General features: G+C 57.3%; 1 protein-coding gene across 1 annotated transcript; it reads left to right on the top strand.

Moving 5' to 3' along the window:
• The first annotated feature begins 276 nt into the window (after positions 1-276).
• Positions 277-22,064, top strand: TTC34 (tetratricopeptide repeat domain 34). The gene is made up of 9 exons (XM_034671426.1): positions 277-383; positions 1,079-1,880; positions 9,616-10,474; positions 11,863-12,088; positions 13,258-13,462; positions 14,723-14,889; positions 15,845-16,115; positions 16,928-17,142; positions 19,628-22,064. The coding sequence occupies exons 2-9, from the start codon at positions 1,109-1,111 to the stop codon at positions 20,153-20,155; spliced, it is 3,243 nt and encodes a 1,080-aa protein (XP_034527317.1). The 5' UTR covers positions 277-383; positions 1,079-1,108; the 3' UTR covers positions 20,156-22,064.
• Positions 22,065-22,695: the final 631 nt, after the last annotated feature.

The raw sequence follows: 22,695 nt of genomic DNA, 5'->3' as shown, positions 1-22,695 counted from the left end.
CTGGGATGGCAGGGCCCGGGGCTTCTCTCCTCCGCAGAGCTCCCTCCCCATCTGTGAGGACGGTGAGGATACGGTGAGGGCTGGCCCCCGCCGCCAGGGGCCCCGAGACTCCCACGAACTCGGGGTTCTCTGTTCCAGGGCTGCCCTGGCAGCTCTGCTCTCCTCCTCCCCGACCCTTCCCCTGCGAGGGCCTGCGGGAGGTGGGGCTGGGTCCGGGGCGGGCGGGGTCTGGCGGGGCGCGCCCGGCCGCTGGGGGCGCCACGGAGCAGCCGGGCGGCGGGGTGTTGTCGCTCTCCCGGGAAACCGACCCCCGGGCGGAGCCGCAGCCGCCGCCCCTCCCTACGGCAGGCCGCGCGCGCCCCGCACCGCCTCGGAGCACAGGCGTGAGTGCGTGTGAGCGTGTGTGAGTGTGCATGCGTGTGAGGTCTCAGGGTGCTTGTGCCGGGGTCTCGGTGTTACGGGGCGTGTACTGGGTGGGGCTTGCGAGCCGGCACTTTGGGAGCCGAGAGAGACTGTCCCTGAGTACTGAGTTAGTACTTAAGGTCAGGTGTGGGAAGGGCGGAGGGGAGTGGCAGGGGCTTCGCCCCAGAACCAATCTCAGAACTGACCCCTGGTCTGGGCCAAAGAGGCTCTGCACCCCCACCCCAGAACCTGGCCAGTGCCCCTCACCACCCCAGCAGCCCACCGCTCTCCCCCCCTCGGAATGGCGGGCTGTGGGAGGTGGGCAGAGGTCTGGCCCTGAGTGTGAGCGGGTCTCTGGAGACTCGGAGAGCTGAGAAGGTGGCCTGTGTGACCTGGACAAGGAGCGGATAGGGGTGTTCCACCGTCTTGTGGGGTCCTCTGCTGGGGGTGGGGTGGGGAGCTAGGGCCTGGAGTTCCTGACCCCGCAGGCCACCCCGGTCCTCACGTGGGTGTCGGAGCAGAGCAAGGGTCCCATTCCACAGGAGAAAGGAGCGTGGCCTGGTGGACCCTGGCAGATGCACCCAGCCCCACTCGGCTCTCCACTCCACCGTGCTCTGCACTGACTGGGGGGTTTCGGTGGGGAGGGGTGGGCACTAACCACACCCCCCCACCCCAGGTGCCCGCGAGGACTGGACATGGGCGCGTCATGGGCACAGCTGTAATGTCGGCACAGGAGCTCGCGGCCTGCCTCTGCCGGGAAGGAGACCAGCGCCTGGCCCTGGGAGAGCCCCCGTTGGCCGCCGCCTTCTACCTGGCTGCGTTCAGCTGCCACGCCCCCTCGGCCGTGCGGGGCGTCAGAGCTGCCCTGGCCGAGGCTCGAGGGGCACCCGTGGTGGCCACCCTAGAGGCCTGGTGCCGCGGCGACAGCCAGATCCCCACCATCCACTGGGACGGCATGGCGGTTGTCTCCCTGACGGGAACCCTGGCCTCCGCATTCCTGGCCACCCTCTGGCCAGACCACCCAGCCGCGGTCCTGCACTCCCTGGCCGGCCTGCTGGCTCAGGGGCGCCACCAAGAGGTGGCTCGGCGCTGCGGCACCTTGCTGGATGCTCGCTCCCAGCAGGCCCTGGAGCTGCAGCTGACCCGCGCCCTGGCCTGGGTCCTGTCCGGGGTGCAGGTGGACGCTGGCGTGGCCGACTATCTGCAGGCCTTTGCCTCCAGTGCAGACCGGACCGTGGCCTTTGTTCGAACCCACCAGCAACCCTACCTCCCCGTGCTGATCGGCACCCTCCAGGACTATAGCTCAGGGCGCCAGCAGGAGGCCGGCTGCAGGGGACTCCTGGCAGCCCTGGACCCCGGGGGCACCTGGAGCGACGCCCTGTCACCGGAAGCCCTGCTCCGCAGTGGCAGGTATGAGGACTGCCAGGCAGCATGCAGCCGGGCCCTTGAGACTGACCTGACAGGCAGCCCACCCCAAGGTAAGAGTGAGGTTCTCACCCCCTAAGGGTCAGGGTGAGAGTCGCTCCCACCGTGCCTGCACGGCGTGCTTACATCCTGGTTATGGTAGGGTGGGGGGTTGTTCCAGGGGCAGGGACACCACAGTGACAAGATGGACAAGCCCTGTCCTTATGGAGCACCCAAGAAAAGAAACAAACGAAGTATGTGTTTTGAAAAATGGACCCGGCACGGTGCTGCTCTAACTGGGTGGTCAGGGAAGGCTTCTTGGAGGAGCTGTCACTTGAGTTAAGGCTAAAGGATTCCAGCCAGCAGAAACAGAACACACTCGATCCCTATGGGAGAAAGAACTTGGGCTGTCCTTGCCACTGAATGGAATTGTAGCGTCTGTTGAGGGGCAGGAACAGAGGGAGAAGGGGAGACACGGAAGAAATAGATGTGGCTAAGTCCTGTTGGGCCTGAAAGGAGTTTGGATTTTACTGCCAGAGCAGTGAGGAGCCATGGGAGGGTTTTAAACTGTGGAGTGAGGTGCTCTGGGTTGCATTTCTATAGTTTCTTCTGTCTGCTGTGTGCAAAATGTGCCAAGGGAGCCAGAGTGATAACAGAAGCTGCTGGGAGGCTGGGAGGAGGACCAGGCTGGGTGGCTGGGAAGCTGGGAGGAGGACCAAGCTGGGAGGCTGGGAGGCTGGGTGGAGGACCAGGCTAGAAGGCTGAGAGGCTGAGAGGCTGGGAGGCTGGGAGGAGGACCAGGCTGGGAGGCTGAGAGGCTGAGAGACTGGGAGGCTGGGAGGAGGACCAGGCTGGGAGGCTGGGAGGAGGACCAGGCTGGGAGGCTGAGAGGCTGGGAGGCTGGGAGGAGGACCAGGCTGGGAGGCTGGGAGGAGGACCAGGCTGGGAGGCTGAGAGGCTGGGAGGCTGGGAGGAGGACCAAGCTGGGAGGATGGGAGGCTGGGAGGAGGACCAGGCTGGGGGGCTGAGAGGCTGGGAGGATGGGAGGAGGACCAGGCTGGGAGGCTGGGAGGATGGGAGGCTGGGAGGAGAACAGGCTGGGAGGATGGGGGGAGGACCAGGCTGGGAGGCTGAGAGGCTGGGAGGCTGGGAGGAGGACCAGGCTGAGAGGCTGGGAGGAGGACCAGGCTGTGAGGATGGGAGGAGGACCAGGCTGTGAGGATGGGAGGAGGACCAGGCTGAGAGGATGGGAGGATGGAAGGCTGGGAGGAGGACCAGGATGGGAGTTTGGGAGGCTGGGAGGAGGACCAGACTGGGAGGCTGGCAGAAGGACCAGGCTGAGAGGCTGGGCAGCTGGGAGGATGACCGCTGGGAGGTTGAGAGGCTGGGAGGAGAACCAGGTTGAGAGGCTGGGAGGAGAACCAGGCTGGGAGGCTGGGAGGAGGACCAAGGTGGAAGGCTGGGAGCCTGGGAGGAGGACCAGGCTAGGAGGCCAGAGGAACAGTCCTGGCAAGAGATGGCAAAGGCACAGAGGAAGGGAGAAGGAGGGTCAGGAATGATTTTAGGAGTTTGGCCACTGGATTGCAGAGGGCAGGGGAGGAGCAGACAGGGAAAAAGGAGCAACAGGGTTTTAGACACACCTGATTTGAGATACTGCTCCTGTCTGGTCCCTTTACAGAGTCCTCCTTCTGGTGGGGGCATGGGCAGTGGGTGGGTGGGTGGAGAGCCAGAAGCCACGCACCGGCCTACCACAGGCACTCCAAGATCCCTCAGCCCCGTCCCCTCTGTGTGCTGCTTCCCTGTGTGCACGTGGGGATGGGGCTCCACCCACTTCTGAACTTGCTATTGTGATTTCAGCGAAAATGTGTATCAAACCCATAAAATGGTGTCACCCACTAGGTGCTCAAAAAGATGTCCCTTGAGTCAATCATGTGGACATGTCACTGGGCAGCTGAACACATGAGCCTTGAGAAGAGAGGAGGCTTGGTTTGAAGAAGGGGTTTCAGAATCCAACCCACAAAGAAAGGATTCAGAGTCAAGGGTTTAGCTATGGAGGGAGTGGGGCAGCCGCACACTTAGAGATGGAGAATGGCCGCGTTAGCTGCCATTCATTGAACACCGGGTGGGGAAACCATTGTAAGGTTCGGTGTGCATTCAATGAGATTGAATGCACCTTCCACGGGCAACCCTCCAAGGGCACCTGGAGTGTTCGTGGTAGGCTCTTAACGACCCACCACACTGCCCCCACAAAGAAGGACCCAGCAAAGGGGACAGGAGGACAGAAAGAAGGAGGAAGATGAGGAGCCTACCAGGTGCCGACGAGAGCCAAAAGATGCAGGTGTTTGCAAGACGATGAGGCACGCGCTGCCATGCCCATGACAAAAGGACAGAAAGTGTCTGTTTTCTGTGCTGCATGGGGTTTACTGGTGACCCCAGTGTTTGTGTGTTGGGGAGGCAGGGATCAGACAGAGAGAACTGAAAAGTGAGTGGGCAACTTTGTTTCTGGAAACATGCTAGACCAGATGCCCTGAAGCCCTCCCACTATAAAAGGTACAAACAGGTTCAACAGAGTCACAAAGAATCCTGAGCTTATGAGGAATTAGGGTGCCCTCCGTGCCCAAAGCATAAACATGCAGTGGCCTGTGAGCAGGGGCAATGCCACAGCAGGCTGGGGGCATTCAGCAACTCCCAGGGGGGAGGGGACTTCCACCTTAATGACCTGTAGAGACCCCCGTTGAGACTAGAACTCCCAAGGCTACACCCTCAGGAGGCAAGTGTGCTAGATAAGCCCTACCCGCCCCACCCCTAACCCAGGGGAGACTGCCAGGAACGCTGTCGTTCCTGCCTTGGCCCTGAAGTGGACAGGACCACCTTCCCTAAGAATCACTGCCTTAATTAGATTTAAGTCACTTATGTCAGAGGGAGTCACTTTATTGCCACCACCATCCGTACAAACATGGCTTACAACATGAATAAATAAATGGCCTATAACAGACTTTTTACAAACACAGTTTCCTATAACAAATGTGTTCTAATCCCAAGGTTACTTATAAGGGTTCTTGAAAACACTGAACAAACCCTGTTTATTCGGGAAAGTGTTCTGCCCTTCTCAGTAAGCAGACATATGGGGACACTCCATTTAAAGACAAGAAAAAGGATAGTTTCAACTCAGATCTCCCATGGGTAAGCAGCCAGGCACCAAGGTTCCCAAGTGGTTAATCTTCCCAAAGTGCCCAGGGCAGCCGTCTCGCACTCACTGAAGGTTCTTCATCAAGAACTACTGCGGTAGGTGGAAAGCATGGCCATGGTCGTTAAAGCTCCTCCCAGCAAGGGGGCAGAAGTTGGCTTGGCCTCGAGTCTTGCTGGGACCAATAGAAAATAGCAGAGTGGACATGATGTCATGTGATTCTGGAGGCCATGCCTCAAGGGGCCCCATACGTTCCATTTTCATCCTCTTGCAACACCCCCAGTGCCATGTAGGAAGCTAGACCAGTGAACCACAAGGGCACACACAGAGGGAGGCTCTACCAATAGCCAACACCAAGACCCCGGGCCTGTGAGTGAGGCCACCTTACACCCTCCTGCCCAAGCCAACAGATGTCTGCAGACATGAGGGACCCCAGGTAAGATCTACAGAACTGTCCAGCTCAACTCAACTCAGTCCAGATTGAGGAAGAAACATGCATTTTTCTGGCTGTTGAAATGGTCATTGTTTTAAGCCACTAATTTTGGGAAAGTTCGTTATACAGCAATAGTAACCAATACAACTCAGCAGTTGTATTTTTTTGCATGTTTTATCCAAAACTCAGTTAAATAATAAAGGAGTTATAATTTTATGTTTCCATAATAATATTATTCGCTACCTTCATTAGTGAAAGAAAAAAGAGCATATGATCATTGCAATGAATTCAGAAAAAGCATTTTATAACATTTTTAACACCCCACAAATTTAAAGAATAGAAGGAAACTTACTTGATTGAAAAAGATAATATCTATCAACATCTTACCAAAATATCAACTTAATGGTTGATAGTAGCCTTCCATTTAAAATCAAGAAATGTAGCGCCTGCCTACTCTTCCATTTATCTATTATTGTACTAGAGATCCTAGCCAATGCAATGAGATAAGAAGAAAATAAATGTAAGACTAGAAAGGAAGAAACAAAGTTATACTAGACAATATGATTAGCTTTGTAGAAAAACCCAACAGAAACAACAAAAATGTATTAGATGTAGGAACAGAATTTAACAGGATATACAGAAAGCATTTATATTTATAGACACCAGCAACAAATAGAAACTTTATAATTTTAGACTATACCACTTACCATAGCAACAGAAAATAATTTATTTCAAAAAAACCATATAACTTTGTGGAGAAAATTATAAAATTTTATTAAAAGACAATAAAGAATACCTATATAAATACATATCCAATGTCCATTGTTAGAAAGATTTGATATTATAATGGAAGAACAAAAAGACAATAATAAGACAAAGAAGAAGAGGAAGGGGAAAGAGTACCACAGGTGGTGGGGGGAGAGGAGGCAGAGGAAAAGGAGAAGATGGAGAAGAAAGTAGTGATATAAATATTTGCTCTACCAGTTAATACAAAGCTATACTACCCAATACGGAAGGTTATTGACTTAAGGAATGGATAGAAAGACCAATAAAACAGATTAGAAAGTCCAAAAACAGACCCATAGGTATCCAGAACTTAATATGTAAGAGTGAGCATCACAAATCTATAAGGAAAGAAGAGGACCATTATTCAGTGGATGGTGCTGATTCTGGGGGGAAAAAGTAAATTCTAGGTGGATTATGGGATAGCTAGGTTTTATAGTTTCTAAAGGAAAATATAAGAGAATATCATTAAGATTTCTGTGGATAGCTGGACTTCTTAAGATACAAAAAGTGGAAATAGTAAAGGGAAATTTGTTATGTTTGATTAAATCAAAAATGTTAAACTTCCATTTTGCCCATAACTGTAGAAAATGAAAGGAAAATCCACATCAGAGAAAAATATTTGCAAAATATACAATGGGCAAAAGATTAATACCCAGAGTATTTGAAGAATTCCTATATATCAATAAGAAAAAAAAATCCAATATGAGAATTGCCAAAAGCATTTTCCATAAGAGAAAACACAGATGGCAAAGAAATGTGAAAAATGTTCAACATCATCGTAATGATATGAATGCAAATTAAAACAATGAGATACCACTTTCCCTCCACCAGATTGGGGAAAAAATTAAATTAATTTAATTAAATAAATTGGCCTCACTAGTAATCAGGAAAATTAAAATTAAAACAACAATGGGATAGCATTTTGTATCCATGTTGTCACAATGTTTAAGCCTAACAATAGAAGAGTCTGGCTTCCATAATAGTGGGCTAGCTTGACCAGACTGTGTGCCACAGATAGCAATGATAAAATTTGGACAAAATACAAAATGCAATTATTTGGAGTCACTGAACAAATGTGGGCAGAAACTGGAAGTTGACCTTTGAAAGAAGAGGACTCTACAATGTGAGATTTGCGAAGCTTTTTGCCTGAGGAAACTCCTCAATCCATGCTTTACCCATGCAAAACAGGAAGCTGGAGTTTTACTGGCTTGAGATGTAGAACAGAGTTCGGGCTGAGAAAAGTGGCTGGAAAGTTTAGAAGGAAAATCCTGAAAAGGAGGGAGCCACAGAGGGGGCTAGACCCAAAATCTGTGTACTAAATTCACTTAAATCCTTGGAGGACCACCAAACTACACATACGTGGGAGAGACTGGGAGGTCTGAAAGAGCAGCTGCTGGAACCAGCAAGAATTAAATGGAGATTTTAGCTGTGCTCAGTGAAGATAAGACAGAATATGGAGTTCAATCCTAGCCCATGTAACTGCCCGCTAAAACAAAATTCAGTCCTCTTCAGAGGAACATGGCTAAATCCAGAGTGTCTACAAAGCACCAACCAGATGTCTAGTGTACAATTTTTAAAAATTACTAGGCATGCAAAGAAACAGGAAAATAAAATGTGAGCCACAGTCAGGAGACAAAGAAGTCAATATAAACTGACCCCAAGATGATCCAGGTGCTGAAATGAGCAGACTAAAGACTTTAAAGGAACTATCATAGATGTGTTCAAGAACTAAAGGATAATTTGGTCATGATGAATGAACAGATGTGAAATCTGAACAGATAAATGGAAATTATAAAAAAAGAACGAAATGGAGATTCTAGAATTGAAAAATTCATAGCATAATGGAGAAAGCAGAAGAGTCAGTCAAGATGCCTTGGAGATAGAAATTATCCAATATGAAGAACACCAGAAAAATGAGCAGAACCTTGGTGACCTGTGGGACAATATCTAGAAGCCTAATGTGTGTAACGGGAGCCTCAGGAGCAGAGCAGAGAACACACCTTCATGTGGGTAAATAAGTAACAAATCCCCCCAGGTCCCAAGGGCTCTCCACCTACTGCAACTCTCTAGGATCCATGAACTATTGCAAAAATCGGGGGTAGATGTGTCGTTCAGGAGTTAGTAACTGATTGGAAAGGCCCAAAGTCTCTTTTACTTTGGCCACCAGGACTAGACAAGGTGACCTTGTTGGCTGGCTGGCTGGCTGGTTGGTTGGTTGATTTCAGGGTGCAAGATGTTTTCTTTTTACATGACTCTGGGCTGCAACGTGCTGCTTACCCGAACGGCAACGGAGAAGGGCAGGGGCAGGCTTGCTTCCACGCAGAAGTGAAGGCGTTTCGCCCTCTCCTGTTTAGGTTTAAAGGATGATTATTGTTGTGGTGATTCCGTTACACTGGGAGAAAGCTCTTTGAGAATTGTGAAGGACTCCATGCCAAAAGCACAGGAGTGGACATTCTGAGACCCAGGATTGAGAATTACTGGGGTTCTGCAAACCTCCCCTCCCCAGTGATACTTTCCTAACCTGTAATGCAAGGGTGGGTACCCATGATCTTGAGCTCCTGCCAGCACTTTTCTGGGATGCTCTCCACAGTGTGCACCTGCCTGGGGCCCTGTTGGGAAAGGGTGGCTTGACTTTCATTACCAGAGAGCCCCCATCCTCCTGAGCACATTCAGACGGGAAGTATGAGGATGGTGGGGTGACGCTGTTGCTGATGGGAACCTCACTGAGTAAAAGACCCCCAGGCCTTGTTCCAAGCACGAGACAAGCATTAATCCATTTCATCCTCATGGCCCTCTGAGTGAAGATCATTTTAAACCCCATTAAAAAGCAGAAAAGGAAACTGAGGCGCAGCAAGATTCCATAAATGGCCCAAGTCCCCCATCGTGTAAACAGCATGGGGTCCTCTTTCCTGCACCTGACAGCAATCCCTGTTTCAGAGGGAAGCGTTGGGCCCCCACTTAGCCCCAAGAAGACCGGAAGCAAAGATGCTGGAGTAACAACCACCCCCTCCCAAGGTCACAGGGTCAGAACCTCAGCACTGACCTGGGGGGCTCCGATCTTAGAAGAGGGAACTCAATCCCCCACCCATCAGTAAAAAGTAAAGAGGTTTTGTAACTAAATGTCCTTGTTGGCCAATCAGTAAGGTTGACTTTGAAACCATGGGAAGAGAACACTGCTGGGTAGGCACCCATGTCGCTGCCCACTCTGGCTGTCCCGCCTGATCATGTTCTGTCGATGATGCTCTGTCATCATGATGCATTGTCCTGGGCTACTGGGACACTCTAGGGAGATGCCTTGAGATGCTTCAGAATGTCCAAAGCACTGGATGGTCGGGGGCTACAGGTGGCACCCTGGAGGCTGTGGCCCAATAGGCAGGACCAGTGCCTCTGTTTCTCTCCCCAGGTGAGCGTCGGGCCTCTCTGCTGGTCACCCGAGCAGCCGCGGCCTTATTCCTGGACAGTGGGGCCCGGGACCTGCTTCGGGACCTGCACGAGGCCTTCCGCCAGAGCCCGTCGGGGGCGCGGAGGCAGTTTGAGGCGGTGCTGTCCGCGGGGGACCGAGAGCGCGTGCGGGCCCAGGCGCAGGAAGAAGCGGACATGGGCTTCGCCCACTTCCAGGAGGCCGTGCGGAGCCGCGCTGAGCTCCGCGAAAACTCGGGCCGCGAGCTGCTGGCCCCCGTAACCCGTGCGCTCCGTGTCCTGCTACGCGTTGCGCCGCCCGGGGTGCGCCCGGCACTGGGCACAAGCTTGGCCGAGTGCCTGCTGCTGGCTGGGGACGCGGCGGGCGCCCGGGCGCTGTGCGAACGCTTGCTGCGGCCTGCGCGCCCCGGGGACCGTGCTGACAACCTTGTCAGGGCCCGCACCGGGGACCGCGCGCCCCTGTTGGCGCTGCGTGGCTTCTGCGCGCTGCACGCCGGTGACGCGCGGAGCGCCCGGGAGGACTTCCAGGAGGTGGTGGAGCACGGACCGCCGCACCTGGGCAGCTGCGTGCGCGCGTTGTGCGGCCGCGGGCTGCTGAGGGTGCTGGAGGGTAGCGCGTTCCTGGGTGCGCTGGACTATGTCACCGCCTGCCGTCTGCAGCCCGAGGAGGCACTGCTCATCGCCAAGGCCTACGTCCCCTGGAACCATCGGGGCCTCCTGCTGACCGTGCTGCGGGAGGAGGGCCGCAGGATGCTGCAGCGGAGGCCAGACCTGGGACTCCTGGGCGCCCCGGGCTGCCGGAGTAAGGCCACGGAGATGGAGAGCCCCGAGGCGCAGGAAGGGTAAAAACTAGCCCCGCGCACCGCTGGGGCTGCTGCTTCATTCTAGTCTCCTGCGAGGTAGCTAGGGGTGTGTGTCTTCCATTTTTACAGATGAGTAAACTGAGGCAGGAAGCAGCTGGGGGATTTCCCTAAATCGTGGATGGCAGTTTCAGCGCTGGAGCCCAGATCTTAGGACTCTCAGTCCCTAACAGTGTGATGCTTTGTGGGCCTAATTGTCATAGAAAATTAAGAACTCAAAAATGGGAATGAAACTACAACTTTCCCAACATCCCACCAATAACATTCCCTTCTAGTTGTTTCTCTCTGGGCATAGAAACTAAACCGAGTGTGCGCTCTTTGTGCAATTGATAGCCCACTTTTTTTGCTCAGTGGATCACAGGCATTTCCTTCGCCTCCGGATTCCTTCTCAGGTAGCCCAGTCTACAGCCCACCCTGTGAACGAGCCGTCGTTCCTCGTCCATTCCCAGAGCCTGGGTCTTTGTTATAGTGCCAACGCCTCCACGGCGTTCTGCCCTGAGGATGGACACAGGGGTGGGGTGTCCGGGTAGGGGAGCACAGCCCCCGGGAGGTTCTTGGCTTCCGAAGCTGCCTGTCTGCCCGTCTAGCCACACACCTCACCCTGATGTTCATTTCGGAATTTTCCCACCAGCCTAATGGGTGGCCCCGCAGCTGTCTGACTTGCCCCTCTCGGGCTGCTGAGAGACGACAGGAAGGTGTTTTAGCAAAGCTCAAAGCACTGAGCTGGGGGCCTCCTGGGGGCGTGTTTGATGTCAGCTCCGCTGCCACCACCCACACTGCGTGCATGCACACACACGCCCTCTGCCTCCAGCTTGCTCTATTCAAATTGCTTTGATGTGCTGGTGAGGAAGAATTTCCTGTGCGAGATCCGGGCCCTTTCTCCTTTTTGCCTCTGGGCATTGCCGTAACTGGAGGCTCTTCCCAGAGGAAGCTCATGCACATTCCTTGTGCGCCAGGAGCATTCCAGGTGAAGCCTGTGTGCTCTCTAACTCTGCCTACGACACACCCCTGAGCCCTGCAAGGCCAACACAGCTACTCAGAAAAGGAAAAGGAAACTAAGGCAGGGTTGGCCTGTGGGCAGCCCACAGCTTCCATCTTGATCTGCAAAATGCTTGCCACACGGGGTGGTGGGAGGAGGGGGCAAGGAGTGAGCACCGAGGGATATGTGTCAGAGAGGGCAGCTGCGGCCTCTCGAGATGGCTGTGTGAGGGTCCTTCCAGCAGGACCCGAGGCCCTGTGCTTGGGTGGGAAGGGAGATGCCTGGACCAGGTGTACGGGGGTAGAATTTTCCTGTGGCCCACCTTCCTGGGCAGCTGAAAGGGCTTTAGACAGGGGCTGGGCTGGCTCTCCCCCAGCTACTCTCTCCACAGGGATGCCCATGGCGTGTACCAGCTGGCCATGCTCCTGATGGAGCTGGACAGGGACGATGAGGTGTCAAGCCTCCTGGGGGCTGATGCCCTGTACCGCCTGGGCCGTCTGGAGGACGCCCACAAGGCCCTGCTGCTGGCCCTCTCCCGGAGGCCCCAGGCGGCTCCCGTGCTCGTGCGACTTGCCCTGCTGCAGCTGCGAAGGGGCTTCTTCTATGACGCAAACCAGGTGAGGAGGCCCCGGGGGGGGGGGCACAGTATGGCAGGGGGGATGGGCCACACCCCTGTGGAGAGCGCAGGCCTCTGGGCCCCTCACTCTGCACCCCTCAGCGACTTCGGAGCAGGTAAAACTTGTCCCAGCCCTGGGCTCTGCCACCTGCCGCAAGGCCCCCTCCCCTCCCTGGCCCTCAGTCTCTGTGTGTGTGCCCCGAAATAGCTGGACCAGGTACCCCAGGGCACAGCAGGTCTCCGGCATGCAGTAGGTGCTTTCTATTTGCTTTTGTTGTGTTAGGAAGGAAAAGGGCCAAAAGTCAGCTGTAGACTAAGCTCCATCCCAAATCTCCCAAGTAAACTAGGCTTGGAGGTGACCCTGCCCAGGAAGTGGGATGGCAGAGGGCCCCCAGGTCCTCAGGTCCTGCTGGCCTCGCCACTCCCCAAGACCATTCTGCTCCCAGGAAAAGCAGAGCTTCCCCTCCCTCGGGTGTTATGAGGGCTTCCCATTGGAACCGGGGTCAGAGGGTTATGTTCCAGGGGAAGGTGTCGGACTTGGGGCCCATCAGCTTCTGCTGTGGTCGGATTTGGATTCCTGGTCTTCCTGCGCTGGGCCACAGGGGTGGGAGAGGGAAGGATGCCAGGGAACCTGCGGGTCCTAATGCTCTGGGACCTGTGTCTTCAGCGAGCGGCCAGCAGGGCCAGCATCGGGGCTCCGTAGAACGGAGCCAGTCGTAGAGCCGAGGTTACATCCACCCGGAGCCTCGCTCCATCCAGAGCGGGCACTGGTCCCAGGGCACTTCCTCCTCGCCCGGTGCCCTCGGTCACCTTATGATCTGAAAGCCCCCTTTCCCCGCGCTTCTCATTTGGACCTGCCGTGTATGGGCCGGTGAAGCGAGATCTCCACCTCCATGCCACGGAGGAGGACATGCGGCTCGGGGACCCCGGGACCCCCGACTCCACGCCGCGCTGCCGAGAGGAGCAGCCCCGCACAGGCTCACACGTCCCGCCCTCCGCTAGGCCCCCGCCCCTGAGCCAATCCCCGCGGGCCACACCCCTGTACGCCCCGCCCCAATCCCCGCCCCCGGACGCTCCAGCTTGCGGGCCACGCCCCGCGAGGGGAATGAGAGTGGGATGGTCTGGACGTCAGGCACAAGGAGGACCCCGGTGACTGCCCTGCTCCTGCAGCTGGTGAAAAAGGTGGTCCAGTCCGGGGACACGGCGTGCCTCCAGCCCACCCTGGACGTCTTCCACCACGAGGACCGGCAGCTGCTGCGGGGCCACTGCCACTCTCGGGCCCTAGCCATCCTGCGAGCGCGGCCCAGCGGGGCCGAGGGCACAGCCCACACCAGGGAGGCCATCGCATACCTCTCTCTGGCCATCTTCGCTGCAGGTAGGCCCGTCCCCAGGGTTCCCACCCTGTGCCAGATACCTAGGGGCAAGAGGAGCCATGCGGGGGTCAGGGACCCGGGGGATCCAAGCCCACACTTGGTTCTCGGGTATCTGCGTGTGCTGGGGCCGCTCGCAGAACACACCTTGCCCTGAGGCCCTAGCTGTCCCGGTGAGCATCCTAAAGCGTGGGAGAGGGGCCAGACTAGCTGGGATCTGAGCTGGGATCCTCCTGGCACCCTGCGCTGCCATCCCACCCCCCTGGGCCCTGTGGGTAGGAGGGCCACACTTGGTTGAGGCCATTCTCCCAGCTTGGCCCCTCTCCCTCCAATCAGGAGAGGCCCCGGTTCCCCTAAGCCCTTCCTGGAAATAGTGGGGTGTCTCTGTATGAGTGTACCTGGTGGCCCCCTTTGCCCAGCCAACCCACCCAGCCAGCACCATCCTAGGTGACAGAGCCTCTTGGAGTTGGGCCTTCTTAGTGTGGGGTCATAGGGCACTATTGCTGGAGGGAAGGGACTTTCCCAAGGATGCACCCCAATTTCCTGGGGTGCATGGAGATTCCAAGTGTGGACTTTGGATCAGAACACCAGGTGGACTCCTGGCTCTGCACTTACTAACCATCTCCTCCCTTACTTCTTCTCTAAGTGGGTGACAGACACCAACGAGGGGTGGTAGCGAGGGTCATGTCAGCTAGTTCTGGGACAGCGGGGATGGTGCCTGGTGCAGAGCTCACGCCCTGCACACATTATTGGGGAAGGGGACATGATCCAGAGCATGCGTTGTTCTGTGTCTGTCACGGGATAGCCACACGGAGGGAGCGTGGTGGTGCTGTCCTTGGGGAGGGGCCTCTGTGCCCAGCATTCAGAGGGCTCCCCCCTGCCCACCTGGCACCTTCCCACTTTCGGCTATTCCATGTCTAGCCCTGAGGACCCATCCGCCTCCTGGACCCTCAGCCAGCCTCACCTCAGATGCAGCTGCAGCGGCCCCTCCTCTCAGGACCCCTGTCTGACTGTCCACCAGCCTAGATGCCACCCTCATGGCTGGGCTCCCTGTTTCCCACAGCCAACGCCCCCAGGTTAACGCCAGCTGCTCTCCAAGACTGTCTTGGTGCCCAATGGTCTGTGAGCACCCCGAGGTGGCCTTGAAGCTGGTGCCCCCCTGCCCCACCCCACCCACCAGCAAATGCTGGATGAGGGCAGACGCACCGTACCCACCAAGGCCCAACAGCGGTCACGTCCCAATGCCACACACCCCCTTCCTCCAGGGAGTCACGCAGTGGAGTCCCTGCTCACCCGTGCCCGCTGTTACGGGCTCCTGGGCCAGAAGAAGACGGCCATGTTTGACTTCAACTCAGTGCTGCGGGCTGAGCCGAGGAACGTGCAGGCGCTGTGCGGCCGGGCGCTTCTGCACCTGGCCCTGGGCCAGCAGAAGGTACCGGGCCCCATCCTCCCCGCCTGGGGCTGGGTGAGTGGGGTTAGGGGAGCAGTGCTGTAGGGGAGGGGCACCTGGGAAGAACCAGCACTGCCTTCCTTCTCAGCCCCAAGCACAGAGAGAGCAGGGCCAGGCATCCTGAGTGTGAGACACCCATTAAAACCCTTCCTTCCCGGGGCTCACGTCATCATCACACCGTTTGTGGGAAGAGGCCTGCTGCCTCCCAGCCTCAGCACAGACTGTGCAAACCCTGGGGCCTACTAGACGCCTGCCCCCCCACCCTCCACTTAAAATAGCAAGACCTCGGCTGCCATCTTGGATACCACACCCTGAGCTGCCTGCCCAGAGCCCATAGATTCAAGCAATCAGCTTGCAGGGACAGGGGTGGGAGGGGACCGGCACTGTCAGGCCCCAGGCAGATGCTTTCACAGAGAAAACCTGCCCGCGGGCAGCCACAACTGAACATCCCTGGACGGGGGCACTTCTCAGCCGAGAGCAAGGTCACAGGTGAGTGGCTGAGACTGAGTGTCTGCCTTAAGGCTCTGCAGCCCAGAGGTGACCTGCCTGCCAGGCTTCTTACTTAAGGGTCAGAGTGCTAGGAAGCAAGGAGAAATGATCCCAGATGCCGTCGAGGTGAGAGCCCCTCAGGAGGGGCTGGCATCTGCCCCTCAGGAGGTCTGGTTCCCCCCATGGCACTGGCAGCCTGATTTCAGTTCCAGCCTGTCGTGGGCTTTCTCAGGGTGACCCCTCCTCGGGTCCGACCGTCCCTCCCTTTCCACAACTCCAGTACACTAGCGGCTGGTCACCATGCTCTGCCTCCTGTCGCTCACCAGATGGGCCCTCCTGTTGTGGAAGGGCAGGAACTGGGCAGTCTGCCCCTTCTGGTATTCCGACACCCGGGTAGATGCCCAAGGGGGACGAGTCTGCCACCCACCCTGCCCTCCTCCCCCTGCAGGAGGCTGTGGATGACATCCTCTTGGCTCTGAAGCTCGACCCCAGGACAGTGGTCCCTGAGATTCGCTCTCTGAAGCCGGAGGCCCAGGCCCTTATCACCCAGGGCCTCTGGTCCCGCTGCCGGGCCCTCCTGAGCCAGCCGCTGGTCACCGGGGCCGCCCTCAGCGACGAGGACGCCCAGGGCCTCCTAGCTGTGGGGGAAGCGCTGATCAAAATCGATGCTGGGCAGCCGAGGGGGCATATTCTGCTGGCAGACGCACTCACTGCAATGGGTATGCCCAGCCCAGGCTTGGGGAACGTGGGTGTCTGTCCTGGCCCCTCACCCTTGATTCTATTCTGTAAAATGGAAGAGGCCCTGGATTCAGTGCCTCCTGGGGTCCTTTCCACCCCAAATCCTGGTCCCTGTGACCTGGTCCCCATGCGGGGCCTGGGGTGCAAGTGTCTTGAGCTCTCGTTCACCTGCGTGGTTTTGCCTGCAGAGAGGAGAAACAAAGGAGCAATTTGGGGTTTCATAAAAGGACCCAGATGCTTGGGGTTTCTCATTAACTCATGCATTTTTTCAGCCAATGTTTATACGGAATGCCTATGGAACACCAGGCCGTATTGTAGGTGGGCTTGTGTCAAGCCCCCAGGTGCCAAAATCCTGAGAATATTCCAGTCCTCATGTGAAAGGGGAGAGCTCTGGGCAGCGTGCATTGCCCTGACCTGTCACTGTCACCTCCAAGCCTGCGGAGTGCCCCCAGCAAGGCCTAGGTTGCCCTGCAGCATTCCCGCAGGTGCTCAGGAAAGCCCCTTGTGGTGACCACAGTGAGCATGCCCAGAGCTGTGCTGCTCCACCTGGGGGTCCTGGACTTTAGTGACCCTCCCCCCAAATAACAGGGTCAACAGGCAAGCTGGGGCTGGTGTGGTGTCACAGTGTCCCTCTGCTTCCGGGGCTGAGCCCCTCCGCTAGCTGGCCTCTCCCTGAGCCAACACTGAGCAAGAGAGGCTCTGGCCAGCTTCCCGGAGCAGTGGCCAGGGTCCCAGGTCTCCTGCCCCCTGCCCCAGCCCCCGCCCCCGACTGTCCTTCCTGGATCACTGACAGGCAGCTACGAGGAAGCTGGCACCTGCCTGCAGAACGCCCTGCACCCCGCCCCACAGTCAGAGGTGGCCCGCGCCCGGCAAGGCCTCCTCTGGCTCAAGAAGGGCCATGTACCAGCTGCGATGCGGGAGCTGCAGTGCCTGGCCGAGGTGGACGCCCAGGAGCTCGGCTTCCTGCTGCAGCGCCTGGAGGCCTCGGAGCGGCAGAGCCTCAGCCAGGTGTGCCCCACGGAGCCCCCACCCAGCGCCCTCACCCGCACGGTGGGCTCGGGGCTGCTCTACCCTCCCTGCTTGCCTGCTGTCAGTTGAGGGGCGGGGAGGGGGGAGATAAGCCAGTCTGGCCGTCTTAAACCCAGCAACCTCCCGGCTTCTTTGCATCAGCATCTAAGCCACAAAGTGACAGGGCCTGGGAGAGAGAATGGACTCCTCCTCAGCCCTGGCTGAGCCAGCCAGGGGCACCTGGCCCTGCAGGAAGCCCACACCCACCCCCACGTCCTGCAAGAGAGGCTCCCCCCCCCCCCCCCCCTTTAGCAGGGCAGGAAGGCAGAGGGGAGAGCCTTGGGCTAGGGCACTGCCTCTGGCTGGCTGATTTCTTGTTCCACTGTCTACTCAACAAGGGTACACTGAGCACCTTCCACCAGCTCAGGGGTCACAGGGCCAGGGTGCTCTTGCCCTTCTGAGTGTATTCTGAGCTGGTATTGAGAAGACCCTAAAACAGGGCAGTGGGGGAACGAGGTGGCACTGGAGGTGAAACCATGATGGGACAGACAGGCCAAGGCGAAGGCCTGAGGGAGGAAGGAGTTCAGAAAGTTCTAGAAACAGGCAGAACGTCAGTGCAGCTGGTGTGGATGGAGGAGGGCGTGGGATGGTGGGAGGGGCTTCTGGGCCCAATCTGACCACAGGGAAGGGGTTGCGCCATCCACTTGCTGGAGGCAGCCTCTCCAGCAGGTTAGGCGGGGGGAGGGCGGCATTTCGCCTGTGCGGAGGGAAGGGACCGGCAGGAAGAGGAGGCCCACCTTGGAGTCCGAGTGAGTCAGAATCAAACCCCAGGGGGTCCGGGGCAAGTACCTCACCTCCTCACGCTAGCGTGCGACCAGGACTCTAGGGGGTTCTCTGGGGACGCCCCGCAGAACAGAAACCACTGGTGTTTCAACCAGGGGGGTTACCACGGGCCTTAGGGGCAGAAGGAGCCCGGAGAGCCCTGGGTAATGCAGGGGAACAGCTGCCAGCAGGGAGAATACGTCATCAGGACCGGGAGCTCAGAGGAGCAGAGCCCTGAGGAGGGGTCTGGCTGGGGTCTCAGCACGGAGACTGGTCTGGCCTGGTGCACAGGGGGGAGCTGGGGGGTCTCCAGCCCTTATGAGGGGGCCGAGCCGAGACAGGAGGAGGGGGTGCCGGGCGGGGTCTCCGAGCGGAGAGGAGGGGGCCCGGCGGGTACACTGAGTTAGTAAGAGAGACCGGTGAGGACCAGCCGGGCCGTTGCCTGACGAGGCGGCCCGGCCCGGAAGTCAACCGGAGAGGTCGCGCCCCACTTCCGGCGCGCGCCCCGCCCCCTCCGGCGGCACTGCGCTTGCGCCGCAGCGGCTGCCGCCCGCGGCCTGGACCCGCGCCTTGCGGTCCAAGGGCCTGGGGCACGCTCTCGCCGGTCTGGCTCCTGCTCTCGGCGCGCAGCCTGCCACCCAGCCCGACGGCGTCCCTGCCGGCTCCGGAGGCTCACTGCTCTTCCCGGGGACAGGGCATGAGTGCGACCCGCCGCAGGGCAGAGGGAGAGGGACAGCGGGAAAGACCGGCCCTGGGGAGGCCTTGTTCTCCAGTGGGGGGGCCACTGTGGGCTCTTGAGAAGGAGGCGTAGGAAGCCGAAGGGTGGCCGGGGGGGCCAGGTTTTGAGAGGGATGCAGGTTTGGGGCAGGTTTTGAGAGTGGGCTTCAGCCACACTCCGAAAAAGAAAGCCTGGGGGGCAGAGGGGAAGCCAGTGGGCTAGGCCAATCAGAGGGGCGTCTAAGTCCCCAGGGAGGGAAGGGCTAGGTTGGATGGTGCCAGCTGACCTGTCTCCACCCTGCAGCATCCTCGGAGGCTGGGGGGGGGGCGCCCACCATAGCCCTCAAAATACCACACTGCCAGTCCCAGGGGGCAAGCACAGCAAACCCCAACACCTGGAGGCCATGCTAGCAGATGCTGGAGCAGGTGGTCCATCAGCAGCACAGTCTCCCCCTTGACTCTGGCTCCACAGGGTCTTTGGACCCTATAGTGAGAAACCCACTAATGCTCAGCGGGCTCTGCGCTCCTGACCTCAGGCAGAGGAGGGGGCTCAAGGACCAAGCTGGGCAGAGGCAGTGCTTGCTACTGCCCGCAGGGCCAGGGCAGCCTTGGGAGGGTGGGCCTGTTGGGAAGGCCACCACAGAGAGAGGCTGAGTCAGGGAGGAATGAGGGAGGAAGTCACCAGATGATAGAAGTAGCAGGGCTAGGAGGAAGGGGAGGACCAGTGAGGGGGGAGAAGGGAGTCCAGGGGGACCCCGTCTGAGCTGGGCTTCCAGGGTGGTGGGGTTGCAGGGCGTCCCCTCTAGCCTGTACTTCCACTCCCTGCAGAGAAAGTGGGCGGTCACTCGGCGCAGGTCAGGAGCAGAGGCCAGCTGTGCAGGGCTGGGGAGGGGCCTGTGGCTCTCCGGGCTGACCCACACTGCCTCCCTCTGTGTCCTCTGTGCAGGCTGCGGCCCAGGAAGCCAACACCCTCCTGAATTCGGGGCACCCCAGGCAAGCACTGGGCTACTGCTCACTGGCGGTCCTCGCCGGGGGCAGCAGTGCCCATCACCTGCGCCTCAGGGCCACCTGTCTGGCTGAGCTGCAGGAGTTTGACCGGGCACTGGCAGACCTGGACCATGTCCTCCAGTTGGATGTGGGGAACCACGACCTCCCGATGAGGGTGGAGGACCTGTGTTCCCAGGGCCGCCTGTTGCTGAGCCTGGGGGATGGGGCCAGGGCCACAGGGACCTTTTCCCAGGCCCTCAAGCTGGCACCCACCCTAGCCCAGAGCAGCCTGTGGGAGCAGCCAGGCCGGGGCCCCACTGCCCAAGCGTTCCTGTGCCATGGCCAGACCTGCCTGGAGGAGCAGCGCTATGCAGAAGCCTGGACGGCAGTGGAGAGTGGCCTCCTGGCAGACCCTGAGCACAGCGGCCTGAAGAGGCTGAAGGCGAGAATCCGGAGGGAGGCATCCTTGGGCTGCCGGCTCCACTGACCCAACGCTCTCTAGGCCCAGGCGTGGGCCGCCCCCCATTGCACCCTGGCTGGGCTCCTGAGCAACAGGGTATGGTGGGCCTAGTGCTGCAGATCAGACTCCGCTGAGAAGAGAGACTACAGAATTGGCACAGTTTAGGTCACCGAGAAGGTGCTTATAACAGAGCACGATAGATAGCATTGCCTCATCTCAAGACAGCAAAGCTATGAATTAATTTTTTAAAGTTCCCTGCATGGGAAACAGCTCTTGGGTCCGAGGAGGAGGTCACGTCTGAAATCAAAGGCTGTTGAAAAACTAGTCATCACAAAACCCATGCAGAGAAGCCCTGTGGGCTGCAGCCCCACCGGCCCCGAGGGAAGGCCCGGCCCCAAGCAGGTTCCTAAGCAATGGAAGGAAATGAAGTGCACGTGCAGTTCAAGAAGTTAGAAAAAGACAGTAAAACTAAGAAAATCGGGAGATAGAAATTAAGGATAAAAGCAGAAATTAATAAATTAGGAAAAGAACAGAATAAATAAATACAAAATCTGGTTCTTCAAAAAATAAAGTAAGTGAACCAACAGCTAATTCTGTCAGTTGAGAAAGATGGAGGAAGCACAAGGGCTCACCTGGGTGCGCTGCTGCAGTGAGCCCCACGCGTCTCCTGGCGAGCGGGCGGTGCGGCCGTGCCGGCTCTCAGGACAGTACGATGCACTTGGGACACGAGGTCTACACGCACAGGTCTGTAGGGTACCCAGCGGGCCCTGGGGCCGCACAGCCCCGTGACAGAGACCGTGGACCCGGTGTTCTGCCTTTACTAGGGCCGCAGGGTGGGATCTCTGGGGTTTTGTGGGGTCATTTATTGTTGGCTAGTTTGGAGCAGAAGAGTGGGACTGGGGTCTCAGGAGGGCGGAGGCTGTAGGCGGCCCACTTCCTTCTCTGGTGGTTCTGCTAATGGCTGTGTCCTACAGCTGGCAACACACACATTCCAGATGGAGGTCTTTTGAAATGGACGCCCTGGGTTGATACCAGACTCACCACAGAGACATAATTCTAAAGTGACAAGGACAAAGTAACAGATAACAGGAAATTAAAAGCATCATAAGAAATTAGGTTTCGCTGGGCAAATAAATTTGAAGGCCTGGATGAAATGAATTAGCTCCTAGGTGAATATTTAACTAAACTACCCAGAATAGGCCTAAAACTTCTGCAGGACAATTGCTACGGGGGAAAAGAGAAGGTTGTCCGGAAACTTCCCCTAAAGCAGGCTCAGTTCCAGATGGAAAACCCTGTTAACCTTTAGGGAACAGTCAATCCCAAATGTCTCTAAACTCCTTCAGGCCAAGAAAAATAAGCTTCCAAGTTCTTTGTGGAAGAAAACAATCTCAACCGAAAGAAAGCTACAAACCAATTTATAATCACCAGTCCAGAAACCCTGAATACCAACAAGCCCGAATCTGGCGGCATGTTCAAAGAATAATACACCTGAGCAATACATACGGGAATGCAAGGATGGTTCAAGGTTAGGACACACATTCATACAGGTAATCACAGAACCAGAGCCCAGAGAAAATAAGTCCTGTGACCCCTTTTGGGAGCTGTGGTAGGGGTGCATGGTCCCACCTGGTGAGTCCTCCCTACACCTGTGGATTCCCACTGTGGGCCACCAGTGCAGATGCAACCACATGTCCTGGTGGCACCACCTCCCACAGCTGGTGTGTACCCGCACGTTCTCTCCAGCATCCGTGGTGGGCATAGCACAGCCATAGGGCCACCCCAGCCCAGAGCTGTATTCCCTCTGCTGTGGCCTGACCCCCTCAGACTCCATTCCCACACAGAATTCCCAGGGTCCCCAGTGTGGACTAGTGAAATCTTGTGGTTATTGGGGTGCATATGCTAGTTCCTCCAGGATCAGTCTTCACACCTAACCCGCCCCCCCAAAGATGCTGAGATTAGACCCCATTTATGGGTCTAGAGTCAATGGGTGAAGGAGGGGTCATGGAGGTTGAATAGAGGGAGCGACCTCCTGAGCGCCCTGACCCATGAGACTCTCAGGATTTATAAAGAATAAAGAGGCAAGTCGCCAACGCTGTTGGACAAGCTGCGTCCACTGGAAAGGGGCTCAGAGGACTTGGGGATTCAAGGTTCTTGGCTTCCTCTGAGCCCCTTCCTAGTTCCAGGGTCCCATTCCTTCTCAATCCGTGCCCCAGCTTTCCATAAGAAAGTTGCTGAGGCTGCAAATGCAACCAGCGTTGTAATTGCACAACCCACAGGACTAAATGTTGTGTTCACTTCCGCACCACCAGCCCTTGCACGTTCCAGGGACCTCTCTCAGGAGCCACCGAGCCCTCTGACTCCCAGGCTACGACCTGAGCTGGTCATTCTCTTCCTGTATGTGCTGCAGAACATTTGGGAGAGCCCACCCCACACCACAGTTGCTGTGGCCACTGTCACTGTGTGAACAGCCACGTGCAGCAGCACCTGAGGTCCCACAGCCCCTCACTCAGTGGGCACATCACCACCACCTCGGAGAAATCACCCCATGCCGTGATTCTCCCTTCCCA

This window comes from Ailuropoda melanoleuca, chromosome 11, assembly GCF_002007445.2.
Source record: "Ailuropoda melanoleuca isolate Jingjing chromosome 11, ASM200744v2, whole genome shotgun sequence".
Taxonomy (NCBI): Eukaryota; Metazoa; Chordata; class Mammalia; order Carnivora; family Ursidae; genus Ailuropoda; species Ailuropoda melanoleuca.
This window is presented reverse-complemented; position numbering and strand designations above follow the sequence as displayed.